This window comes from Pteronotus mesoamericanus, unplaced genomic scaffold, assembly GCF_021234165.1.
Source record: "Pteronotus mesoamericanus isolate MK-2021 breed Mesoamerican mustached bat unplaced genomic scaffold, CSHL_Meso_final scaffold_167, whole genome shotgun sequence".
NCBI classification, from domain to species: Eukaryota; Metazoa; Chordata; class Mammalia; order Chiroptera; family Mormoopidae; genus Pteronotus; species Pteronotus mesoamericanus.
Genome location: NW_026555308.1, coordinates 9,381,546 through 9,395,464, shown reverse-complemented (window position 1 = coordinate 9,395,464; position 13,919 = coordinate 9,381,546). Strand labels below are relative to the sequence as shown.

The following is a 13,919-nucleotide window of genomic DNA, read 5'->3' as shown; positions in this document are numbered from 1 at the left end:
TGTTGAAGAGACACTGAAACTTTGGGGAAATTTTTGCAAAATTTGTTTTACCTAAAGGATAACCAGAGCCAGTTTAGTAAGGTTTAAATGATAATTTGTAGTAGAAGTAAACAGGTAACTATCATTTCACTTTATTTCCTCTTTTTATTGTTTTGAAATACTAATTTTAAGTTGCATTCTCAGACCAATTTTCCAAATTTAATATAGATTGTAAATATTTGAAAGATAACAATATATTTTGCCTTTTTGTGTGTGTGTTTTAAAATAGCTAGTATACAGCTTTAAATCATCTCATATAGTTGTATCTTATGACCTCTTTCTTTGGCAATGAAAAGTGAAAGTCATTTTCCTTATGAGATTTGCTTTGTATTGTTTATGTAATTTCTTTGGTTAAACTACTTGAAAAGTTCAATACCAGTTCCTCTGAAGATAGAGAGGCTCCTTTGTCCAGGCTATGTAGCCTCTTGTTGGAAAATTGCAGCAGTGATGCCGTCAGCAAGAATGAACCCGTACAGTGTAGAAATGTTCACAAAAGACCCCTGCGAACAGTCTGACCTGTGTTCACTTTTAAGGTTTAATTGGGGTTTCCTTTGAAGACCCAGAATTCAAAAATTTTAAGCTTCCATTAATATCTGTACATGTGTGCATATATGTATACATAAACATGTAGTTGCATACATGCATGTAGATATAAATGTGTTTGTGGTCCCTATGTTCACTTCTGTGAAGCCACCAGAAATAACATGATGGGAGAAGAGAGCTGAAATTCATCTCATTTAATTTTTAGCAATGAAACATTTGTTAATTTTTAGATGAATTTATTCCATTTGATTTTGGCTTGAAAGATTGGTCAGAATATAAATAAACTTAAGTGATTCAATTTTCTTTTCAATAGTTTCCATTTTTATACTCTTGCATTCAACATTTACTAAATGACTTGAATGTCTGAAGATTTTGTCTTCCTTTGTTCTTGGTAGTAAGGCGTATTACACCATCATGACCTGCTTTGAAACCTAAAGAACCCCCAAACTATGCAATTCTACTTTAAGCCAATTCTGGATTGGCTTGTTAAAAAGATTTTGAAGGCATTTAGCAAAAGGATCCTGTTTTTAATACTTTGCTTTCCAGTGTTCTCAGTTTGAGAAATTAGTTGTTTGCTGGAATTTTTTTAGATACTGGGATTCAGCATTCTGAATATTTCAGTTTTTACCAGAATAAAAACCATTTATTTAAAATTGAATCTTATGAGAATAAGCAAGTGATTTGATTTGAAAGATAGTATGTTCCACTACAGATCGGAAATTTCCTTTTTTTATACAACTTACTGATTTTAAACTTTACCAGCAGATTAAATTTCCACCTTACTTTTTGTGTCTGATTTTGCCCCAATGGTCAAATCAGCTCCACAACTACCTGTATGTAAGAGCATGCTCCTTCATGCTTTAGCACTAGAGAGGATTCTTTATATTTGCCTAGTGCTTTATAGTTCATCAAGCTCATTCTTCTTAGTAACCCCATGATGAATTGTCCCACTTGCCAGATGAGGAAACTGAGGCTTCTCTTTGAAAGGTTCACCTAAGATCATTCAGCTCTTGGACTTCAGCTTAAGTTTTCTGACTCTAAGCCTAAGACTCTTTCCTTAAGGACCTTTGGCTTTTAAGACAAATACAAACATTACAGGGAAAAAAAAAAAAGTCTGAATGACTGCCACAGGGCCTTCAAAGATGGATGAAGTTATTCTGAACAGGAAGGCAGAATGTATCTAAAAGGGGAAAATTTATTTTTTGGGCAGAATGGAGGGGCATTTTGTCCTAAGCTTAGGGAAATGCAATGAACAAGTAGAAATAAGTTTGTGGGGGTAGAGAAGCAAGAGGGTAAGAGATGGGCCCTTTGCAGACTGACTTGACAAGAGCGGAGGGTTGCCATTGTAGAACGCTAGGTTCTGGGTGTTGGGGGAGGAAAGAGCCCCTCAAAAGATGACCTTGAACACAGGTGAAGCCGGTCAGATTTAACCTGATTTCCAGTAAGTTGTGAAGGTGCTTTTGGAGTGAAAGGAAGCAATAGAGGGAAAGGTCTAAGAAAGGTTACCAGGATATTGACAGCTTTCCTGTAGTTGCTAAACAGAAGAGAGTGACTTGATGTGGAGGTTTGGAACCAGAGACTTAGGAAAACTGTCAGCAGAGAGTGGAAAGGCCTACTTAGGGAGAGGGGAGGAAGTTTCATATGAATTAATTCCCCCTGTAAAAGCTGCTGCAGTTGTATCCCTTAACCCTATTGTCCAAATGGAGGGAAAGGTCTACCCTAAACCCCATTTTTAAAAATGTGGTTAGGCTTTTTAAAAAAATGAAATCAGCAAAATTGTAGTTGTCAGGTTATAATGGCATGCCTTTCTTGTTTTAAAATATCCCCTGTTACACAGTGATTAGTGATACATCAGTCACCTAATTCTACTCTTGTTCCTGCAGCCTGGAGTACTTGGGTACTTTGAGTTCAGTGGCTCGCCTCAGCCTCCTGGTTACTTGACCTTCTTCACCTCAGCATTACATTCATTAAAGAAAGGTAAAAATCATTCATATTAAGACATTAGAACTTTAACAAAAATATATATATTGATAGCATCTTTTGCGTATGTTATCTTTATGATTATTTTCATTTTCTTGATTCCTTTTCTCTGTGTTTGTATTAAATAACTATATTGTTTTGTTCTGTTGGCAAACAGAAAATACTGTGCTCTTTCAAATTTAGTCTTGTAAATGTTTAGCTTTTTAAAACACAGATTGATCATATTGTCTGTCTGCAATTATATATTTTTGTACTTTAAATTTTATATCATAACCTCTTTTTTGTATTCATAGTTATAAGATTTAGTCCAAGTTGTTAATGGTTATATTTTCAGTTTGGATGTACTATAATTTAGGAATGCATTTTCTTAAGTATTTTTACAAATATAGAAATCATGTTACATTACACCGTAAGCCAGTTTCACTGTTCTTAGATCTTTATTTTTTTTTTACTTTAGATAAATCATATATTATTTAATGTCCTACTTTTTAAATTAAACATTGTATCCTATGCATTTTTATTTCATGCTGTTCGATGTTCTTCCTTTATATCAGTTATAACATCCTGTCTGTTCTCTATGGGATACGCTTTCATCTGCTCTCTTGTCATCTTTTTGTTAGCAATCTGGTCCAAGCCTCCTCCTCTTCCCTGGATTAGACCAGTGGACCCTTGACTGGTATCCACTCTATCTTCTTTTTTCCTTACCCTTGGACCTTTGAACGTGCTAGTCCTTCTGCCTATAAGGTGCCCTCTGCCTCCTTACCCACCAGGCCCAGCTCCCCACCTGTCAAACCCTTATTCATCCTTCAGGATCACCTCAAATATCACTTCCGCAATCTCCAATCTCAATTGGGTACCCATAGCATTTAACATAGTTTGTTTTTATGTATGTAGTTATGAGATGATTTGTTTAATGTCTGTCTTATTCCCTAGACTGTGAAATTTTGAAGATAGGATCATGTGTCTTCAGTTTAGCATTCTTTCTCCAGTTTCTGGTGCATAGCAAGGGTTCAGTCACTATTTGCCAAGTGAATAATCAGATTGATGGCCATATCATTTTTTCCCCAGTAGATCAATCAAAAATATGTAACGATCCTTCTATTACTGGGTGTTAGATTACTTTATTATTATTATTATTATTATGGTGTTATAGTACTATACTATTAATACATCAAACAGTTATATGACTTAATACAGATAGTTTTAAGGTTTTATGCATAGAGTATCTTCTGTATTCATGTTTTTGATCAGGGGACATTGGGAGAGGAAATGAAGCTGTCTCATAGTATGTCTTCCGTCCACTTGAAAGACTTTGAGCTGTACAGCTTCAGATGACTAAAAAGACTTAATTTGAATTTTGAAAACAAAATACTACCAACTTAAATAAGCTTAAGAAACAGATGTTAAAAAATCTTAGAAACTAAAGCCGTTTGAAGATTTCAACTTAAGGGAAATCTAGAGACATTCACTAAAATGGTACTATTCAAGCTCTTAGTTGAAGAGGATGTTTTAATATTCATGGAAAGATGTTTTGTTATCTGGTTAATTTATATTATGTGCTAATGATGCATCTTAACTTACTTTTTCATTCAGAGTTTCCAAAATATTGCTTCTTTTTGGAAAAATCTTTTCAAGTACAAGAGAGTAGCCTTCCCCCTCCCCACTTTTTCCTTTTCTGGTTTTGTTTTTGTGTTGTTTTTGTTTTTGTTTTTGTTTTTGAGAGAAAGAGAAACATTGATTTGTTGTTCTGCCTTCTTATGCATTCATTGGTTACTTCTTGTATGTGCCCTGACCAGAGATCAAAACCACAACCGTAGTGTACGGGGTCAATGCTCTAATTCACTGAGTTACCTGGCCAGTGCTTTTCTTTTCTGTTTTTAAGCAAAGGAAGGTGAAAAATGGGTAAAAACTACTTGAAGGTACAGAATGAACCTCTTTGGTCAAATTACTAATTTTGACAAATTATTATAGGAAATTTCTTCTTGGAATAAATCTAGTCTGGTCTAACTTTACTGCATTTTTCCCCTATCTGGTGATTCTAGTTGGGTCTTATAAAATCCTGTTGCATATGAACTTTCCAAGAACTGAGATTCATTCTAATTAATCATTTTTTACCTCACTTTTGTGGATAAGCTCCCATTTAAGCTGAATGAACCATTTTTAGAATGAAAAGATAAATTTGGAATTTTTTTTATAATATGTGCACTATGAAGGACTACCTAAAATAAATCATGCTTTGGGCATCTGGGCTTTTTTCCCTTTTTTCTTTTTCCCTGGCCTGAAGTCAAAATGGTATTTTACATATTATTAATAGCAGATGTTCAGTAAGAAAAACATGCACGCTTCTTTTTTAATGGCACGACTTGAAGTGTAAATTCTGGGTCAGTGTTGTGTTTAGATCATGTACACAAATTAAGGCCCAAGAAACATTTGACACACTTAACATTGGTTATAGAGAGCTTAACTGAAGAAGTGTTAAGACTGGTGTGGTAGAAAGCAGATGTTCTGGTTCAACAAGCCACAAGCATTTACGAAATGCACATCTTTCCATTGCCTCAATGATTTGTTAAAATTGTCTTAGAAATAGCCAGGACACTCTATGACATTCATTTCTTGAAGCTAACCAGCCATTACTTTATGAATAGTTTGAGCATGTACTATATATGCAGCGATATGCGTAGGTGCTGGGGGTGTGCTAAGAGGGGAATGTGTTCCTGCCTTCAGGAATGCGAAAGTTTAGTTGTAAGATCTGGTTCCATGGTACTTTGCCATTGCCATTCTTTTAAGACTGTTTATCTAATGTTTGATATTTTTGCACATTGTAATAAAGGAAATTAGGGAAATTTTACTTATCATTTCACATGAACTGCTCTCTGTCTTTGCTGTTTTAGGTATTTCTTTTTATCTCAGTTACCCATGTCCTTTACCTGTTGATCTCGGTCTTGGTGTTGATTTGTCAGTTTATGTAGGCCCGCATTTTGGGTGATATGGGCAGTAACCATTTGTTATTATTTCTTTTTATTATTTTCCTAGCTAGTTTACTTTTATGGTTATTTTTTAGATAGTTGTTCTGTATTTTCATGTAGTTAAATCTGTGGTTCTTCTTGATGAAACATTTTTTTTCTAAAAACCTGGTCACTAATTAGTTCACTTTCTTCTTTTAAAATTTAAAAATTATTTAGCGCTTCATGCCACTTGCATTTACTTTGGCTTAAAATATAGAGCACAGTTGGTTTTTCCTCCCTTCTTATTGGACAGTCAGCACCATTTACAGAATAATGCTTTCTTTTCCCTTCATTTTAATGATGTGTGCTTTATTGTAAAATATTTCCTTAATGTAATTGGGTGTATTTCTGTGTTTTAGTCTAGATACCTCTTTTTGTATGAGTAAACACAGTATCATTTCTTGGTTTTAAGTAAAGTCTGGACTCTGCTTCATCTAGTTCTTGTGTTTTATGGAATATTCTTCATATCTGTCCATGCATTTGTTTGGATTTTGGTTGGAACTGCATTTAATATATAAATTGACTTAGAAGTAATTGACATGTTCCTGAAGGAACATGCCCAGCTGACACCTTGATTTTATTTTAATGAGGCCCATTATGGGCTTTTGACTTCCAGAACTATAAGATCAATTTTTGTTGTTCTTCCCATCCCATACACCAAAAGGTTGGGGGTCCCATATGGGAGGCATCTAATTGATGTTTCTCTCCTTCTTCTTCTCTCTTTAGAATCAATAAATAATCCTTGGGTGAGGATTAAAAAAAAAAAGTATGTTGTTCTAAGCCACTAAGTTTGTGGTAATTTGTTACAGCATAAATAACAAACTAAAGTAGTCAGATACCATAAATGAGGACCTGAGACAGGAATCCAGGACCATGTTACTCCATATACTCCTGTACTCTCCTGGGATGAGGCAGGTGGCACAATATGCTGATTTCTACCTCTTGGCCTTTACCTATGATACTGCTTTAAATATAGTGTCTTTCTCTATTACCTGCCTTTCTAATTTTCAAGGCCTACCTGAAGTCCTGTGGGATTGATAAATATTGCCTCGCCAGGATGGTGTCTCGCACATTGTGGACATCAAATGGAGATTTCCATACCACTGGTCCCCTTCTTGGAACTTCTGCACTAGTTGGCTATGTATCCCACTTAGCAGTTAGCATTGTTCTCTAATTTTCCCTTGGACTTCAGTGGTCTCCTCATCCTAAGAAGAAGTTCCCATGGGCAGGGACTGACTCTTCTGAAAAGACATTTTATTGGCAGGTGTCCTGTATGAGCAGGGTCCACTCAGTTACCCCTTCTCACTGGTTTCAAGTCTCCATCTGCAAGTTAAGGGAGCCTTGCCCTAGGTTCCTCTGAAGGACACTTCAGCTAGGTATATGCATTGGCTCTTGGCTTGTTTTTGTAGGCTTGGGAGCTAAGAATAGTTTTTATATTTTTAAAGGGTTGTTGTGGGACGGGGCGGGAGAGGCGCCAAAGAAGAACATGTGGCCCCATACTGAATGCTAAAGGACAGCCTAAAACGAGGTATAGGAGGGATTTTTCTAAGCAGAATGTTTCTTTCATGAAGTCCTTCATTCCCCCAGGGTGTTAAATAAAGGAATTTAATTGAAATACATATTCAGTTATTTCCAATAAAAAGGGAAGTATTTGAATTGATCATTTTAATACTGTGCTTCAGTTAAATGGCAGTGGCTTGTGTGAGGGTGTTTAGTGACTATCATGCTAGTCATATGTGCCAGTGCATATTTAGCTCCATAGCTTATGTTTCCCTAAAATGATGTATTTGGAACTGGATTTCTCTTTCCCTCCGCCCTAAATAAAGAAATCACAGCTAAGGAGTAACATGTTTACTTAGGGTTTAGCAGTCTCTTGGCAAGCACCAGAATGTGCATATTGTATCTATGGTGCCCAAATGCCAGATTTTTTTCCCTATACAATTGCTTTGTGCTTTATTTCAAGAATTTTGAAAGTATACACATCTCAAAGTTACATTTCTACGGGAAAATGTAAGTAATAGCTGTAGTTTATACATTAAAAACAAACATTTCTATAATCTGTTACATTTCTTTCAAGGCTTTTTATTTTGGTGAATATATCATTGGAATTGTGTGAGCCATTATCCAGTGAATGGCTGAGTCACTATGTAAGTGCTAAGTAACATTGGAGAGGTTGTTGATACCTGTTTTATATAATCCTATCATTTTCTTTTTTCTTTCTTGTCCAAAACCTTGGAAAGAAGAGTGAGAAAGCAGAAGTTAATAAAATGGCAGAGTATAGAGTAAAATGAGGACTCTTTCCAGGATGGAAGGTACCACGTTACAGGTTTGCCTTTTGGAATGTCACTACTTCCCAGAGTAAAGAAGTGAGAGAAATTCTCCCAGGGAGTATATGACTTCCTAGCCATGCTGATGAAAAGCCATGTGACGTAATCCAGTGGTATTTAGCTTTGAAGTATATCATGATTTATTTATTAGCAGTTACATTTATGAGGATTTTTCTTGACCTGATATTCCATTTTGTTCCAATGATCCCAAAGAGATTCCCTCACACAGAAGTCTTCTGGAGAGCAGATAGCCAAACCTGAGTACAAATTTCCACATTGTTCACTCGGACATTCTGTTCCTTCTTTCATTATGTCCTCAGGTACCTTATTTTGTCCTACAGCAAGTTCAGCTTACTCTAGGCCCTGGAGAGAGAATTTATTTCAAAAGCTCAGCACTTTGTACCTAGAGTCACCAGGCCTGGAGCCCCACCTTTTTCTTTCTGAAAGAGAGAGGTACATGTTCTTAAAAATAATCATTCTCTGCTGTTGGAGGGGTTTTCTCCCCCAAAATTCAAGAAATGTCCTATGTATTTTCAGATAATTGCCCATTATTCAGACTTACTGGCTTTATTATCTTAGCATAATTTTCTTCCTGAATTAAATTAACTTGCTTTTTCGTCATTGCTGCCCTGGCATAGTCCAATAGAAATATAGCATGAACTATGGAGGTATTTTAAAATTTTCTGGTGGCTGCATTAAAATTTAAGAAGAAATAGGCAAAACTAATTTAATACTATATAATTGAATAATAACCCAGTGTATCCAAATTATTATCATTTCAACATGTATTAGTATGAAAACTATTAAGTTATTTTATATTCTTTTTTTGAACCAGGTTTTTTATACTTTTATGCTTAACAACATACCTCAATTCAGATTCTGAATTTTCATTGGAAATACTTGATCTGTATTTAGATTTCATAAAATTTACAGTTGAAATAGTAATTTACATAACCAACTTGTTTTAAATATACTTAAAAGGTTCCAATGACTGTTGAATATCACCTTAAAATTTAATTAATTAAAATCAAATAAAGCTAAAAATTTAGTCCCCTAGTTGCTCGTATTTCAAGTGTTACAAACCACATTTAGCTGTGGATAGAGACCTCAAAACAATTATTTCATAAGAAACTCTGGTCTCCTGCAGGCACATTCTTGTGTTAGCATTTCAGAGTGTGCTGCTGGTAGTCTGATTGTGAGTTGTGTAGCTTTGCTTCTGGCAGGACCCTTCATTGTTAATTTTAGAAGCACAATTAAAAATGTATTCTCTTTCCTAACAGAAGGAACCATTTTTCTTATTTCTGGACTATTTGAGAATTTCAGTATCTTCCCTCACTGAAGTAGTTCTTGCCTCAGAATGCGTGTGCTTTACCCTGATACTAAACTGAAGTTTTAATATTAAAGAATTAAATTTAAGGCAAATGGTTTTAAGTAAAAGAAAGTAGTCTGATATTAAGATATTTATACAAAAGGCCAAAAACAAAAATCCTTGATGTAAACCAGAGAGCTCACAAGTGAGCCTGGTGAATCTGAGTGGAAACCAGCTGGAAAACCAGATTTCAGCTCAAGGTAAATGGTGACAATGGAATATGGAAGACACAAGAATGGCAATGAAAGCTCTACCTAGGGGAGTACGGGAAGAGGGATGGAGCATTTGGTTAGTGGCAGAGAAAAGCACCAACCTCATAAAAGATAGCAAGGGGTAAACCTGCGTTAGTGCCAAAGTAGAGAAGATTTAATGGAGTATAGCAAGGCTGTTTGTTACTCAAAGCACACACACAATGAATCAGCAGGGGCAGGGTTGGTTCCTCTTACCTCATATCCCCAGGATATGATGCAGTGGGCCTACATGTTGGCTATGTGGGTTGCCTTGTAGTTGAGGGACATGGGGCCAGTGGCAAGTGGCAGGCAAGCCAGTCTTCATGCTGTGGTCACCTTGACTTACTTAGTTGCCTTTATGACCAGCTGCAGATACTGCCCAGTAGCTACTACTTTTATGCAAATGTTCTTTCAACATCTTGTTACACTTGCAGTGGTCTTTCTGACACCTTTCACTGGATGTTCAATAGAGGCTAAACTGGCCAGTAACCTGGTTAATCAAGTTTATTGAGATTTTTATTTTATTATTTTTGTTTACTTGAATAGGGTCATTCCATTGCTGGAACTTTTTTGTGGGAGAGGGGAGAGCATTATTCTGAATTTATTTATTAAGATTTTATTTATTTTGTTTTTAGAGAGGGGAAAGGCAGGAGAAAGAAAGAAACATCAGTGTGTAGTTGTCCCTTGCACGCCCCCCAATGGGGACCTGGCCTGCAATCCAGGAATGTGCCTTGACTGGGAATCAAACCTGCAACCCGCTGGTTCGCAGGGCAGCACTCCATCCACTGAACCATGCCATCCAGGGCTGAATTTATTTTTAATCAACAGTTTCAGAGTCTTTAATTAAAATATTAAAGCTTCATTACTTTTAGGACAAAATTACTCAGTTTTACAAATGACAAAGGCCCCTATTGTAGAAAGCCATGGAGCCCTGCTTAAAACAGAGAATGTGCTGGATATGGAAATGAAAGGTATTATTTTCTTGTGTCATTCTTACACTATAAACTTCCTCTGTTAATTCAGTTACTCCTTGTACATATGAAATGGCAAATTTAAGCTGCTTTTCCAGCAAGATTTCCACTATATACAAGGACTTAAATAAACGTGTGATTTTTATAAATTTCTGTATATGTAAAAAATAAAAATTTGAAATTGCAACATGTTTGGGCATTATAGAATCTGTTCTGTTCAGGCAGGCTCTCCATTCTTATTAATTAAACAGCTTTATGAATGGCCTCTTTCAACTTTTGGGTTAAGCTGTTACTTCTTATTCCTCTGATGCAATAAATCATGTTGGTGACTTTGGCAGACTGTCAAGTGAATTTTCTTACTGGCTGCTTTTCCTTCTCTTCTTCTCTTTATAGCTATGGCTGTCTACCAAGATTCAGCCCCCTCCTGGAGTGTGTTGTCTATTGTTCTACCAATTCATATACTCTCTTAAGCCCTGCTTTTTCTTCTGACAGCTTTGGGATCTGAACTTTTATGTTAGGCCATTTTTAAAAATTTGAATTTTGAACTGATTTCATACTTGCAGAAAAGTTGCCTAAATGGAACAGAGAGTTCCCTAATTCTCTACCTTCACCTAACCTCCCTCAATGTTAACATGTTATATAATCATTTGTCAAAACCAAGAAAGTAACATTGGTACAGTATTATTAACTAAACTGCAGACTTTATTTGAATTTTTCCAGTGTTTTCACTAACGTCTGTGTTCTGTTCCCAGATCCAATCTGGGATCCTGTATCACATTTAGTTATTTTTTTTCCCCCTACTCTCCAACCTGTGACAATTCCACGATCTTTCCTTGTGGACCTTTATGACCTTGATTCTTTGGAAGAATAGTGGTCATTGCTTAATTTATTGTTCAAATTGTTTCAGCTTTGGCCTTTAGGAGCATCTTGGGATGGTTCCCATTGTCCTTTGTAAAAGTATCTTTCCTTTTATGAGCACTTTACTTCTGACACCACAAGATACTTTAGGCTCACCTTGTACTTTTCCAGCCCCAGCTCTGGAATCAGCCTCTTTTTCAAGGAGCCCTGGTTTCTTTTATTGGAGAATGGCATTTAGATACCAAGATCTGGATGCTAGGTGTACCCTTTGGTATCATGTGTCTATTTCTAGGCCCTCTCAGATCGAGCTAGGTTATACATGTGCAAAGGTCTGTCCAGAAGTTATCCAGCCATGTAATATGAAAAATAGAGGCATTCATTGAAGAAAATACAAAATACAAGAAATATTGTACATAGGGCAGTAATGCCTCAGTCCCCTTCAGAATAGCATCTTGTGATCTCACACAGTTCTCCTGATCAGCCAGGTTACATCACTGTGGTGCAAACTGTTCTTGTTATGTTAATAATGGTTGGATTTTTCCAGACAGACCTCATATTCATAACTATACATATACATATATCTATAGTTCTATTTGTGTGTGTGTGTGTGTGTGTGTGTGTGTGTGTGTGTGTGTGTGTGTTAAAAGCTGTAAGTTTATACTGATTCCCTCTGGTTCCAATCTGATACCACAGGTTTCATTTTTGGGTTCCCCTCTTAATAACTTCTTTCTTTCCACTCTAAGAATCCTGGCTCTCATTGTTTTTTTTATCACCAAGCCTTCACCTCTTCATTGTGTTGTGGTATTGTTTGTGATACAGTTAAGTGTAATTTCTAGGGTTTTTATTCCACATTAGGGCCCCCACATCTGGGTTGGTTTAATGATTTCTTTAGTTTTTGAGGTAAAGCGTGTGAAACAAGAGTCTGATACAAAAAAGTCTACTTGGAAGAGGGTCAGGCTGCTTCATCCATGTTCTCCAGTTTCCATTCTTTCTTCTTTGCCCTCCTTTGCCACCCATCCTATAAGCAGCCAATCTCTGTAGTTTGTGCCATTTTAAACTCATTAGATTTGTATTAAAGATTATAGAGTATGGCATTAGGGACATAGTCATTTCTTTTTTATCCTCTACAACCACTCTTCTGAGAGAAAGAGGATGCCACTGAAAGAAAGTGAGGCTCGTGTGGTTAAGCTAGAAACTTCATGTATTTAGTGCCTTACTATTATATTTTAGCTACTTGGGTATAACTTGGTATCATTTAAAGTTTAACTGATATTTTATTTCACATCTGCTAATAAAGCAGGAAATGGATAGGAAAAGAATATACCTTTTCCTACACTGTCTTACCCACCCTCCTTTAGCACTAAATATTTAAGTCCATTTCTAATCACACAAGTATTAGATTATATATACTCCTTGAGGAAAGAAACAAAGCTTCACACATAAGGATAAAGCCCCTTTTGATTTCCCTTCCCCAATACAAAACTACTTTTTTTATCCTTTGAGATATTTTATACATTTTATAATGATATTTTATACATTTCTAAATATATGTGCCAGTAGGGGAAAAAATTGTTTTATAAGAGGGTTTTTTATGTTTTGTTTTGCTTTTTTTTACATAAAAGGTGTACTTTATCTTTCCTTAACTTGCTTTTTCACTCACATATGTCTTTAAAAATCTGTTCATGTTTTATAAGTTGCCCTGTTCCATTGTTTTTAATATCTGCAGAGTATTTCTTGGTGACTTTCCTCACCTGTGGCTCTTAGTGCACATATGTGGATGCTAAGAAGTGGAATTGCAGGGCTACAGGCTATGTTCTTGTGTCGTTGTGATCAGTTCAGCATGTGTCATTGCTTTTCCTAGTGGCTGCCATTTTACTTTTTCCACCAGCATTCTATCATAGTACTCATTTCTATATTGGTCATTAATACTTGATATTTCCTGTCTCAAATTTTGGACAATCTGAGGGTGAAAGTGGTATTTTTTTCGGTAAACCTCACCGAAGTAGTGAGGTTTAATGTATTTTCATGTAATTATTAGCCTTTAATATGTTCTTTTATATGACTTGTCCATTTTTAACTGCTTTCTTTTTCTAATTTGTATGAATTATTTGTATATACTACATTCATTTATTGATCTCTTATCCTATGGCCAAGCACTGCTGTAGGTGTTGGGGTAACAGCAATAAACAAGGTTTCTAATTCTGTAGAACTTAGAGGAAGTTGGACCAAAGAAAATCTAAATAATTCAATAAAATTATGTAGATGTTAGTAAGTGCTGTTAAAAAATAGGGTAATGGTAGAGAGAGTGCCTGAGTGGGGTAGTAACTCCAGTTTTTCCTTACAGACTTTACCCTCTGAGTATTTGTCCTGAGATGGGGTGGTCAGGGGAGGTATCTCAAAAAAGGTAGGGTCAGAACTGAAACCTGAATGTTAAGAAGGAGTCTAGCCATGGAGGTGTCCAGACAGAGAGAACAGCATATGCCTAGGCTTCAAGGTGGGGAATGAGGTCAGATCAGCACAGATGGACAAAGACAGTGCAGGTGATTGATTGTCAGAGACGTTACTTAGGAGTAGGCTTGAGGTCTATATCGGGAGGA

The 13,919-nt window shown here is 36.0% G+C and overlaps 1 protein-coding gene across 1 annotated transcript in view; it reads left to right on the top strand.

Annotated features, from left to right (window-relative positions):
* TXNDC11 (thioredoxin domain containing 11) overlaps positions 1-13,919 on the top strand; it is a 55,675-nt gene that overhangs the window by 19,038 nt on the left and 22,718 nt on the right. Inside the window, exon 5 of the mRNA XM_054589581.1 lies at positions 2,466-2,559. Coding sequence (XP_054445556.1) covers positions 2,466-2,559 — 94 coding nt within the window. The remainder of the gene's footprint in view (positions 1-2,465; positions 2,560-13,919) is intronic.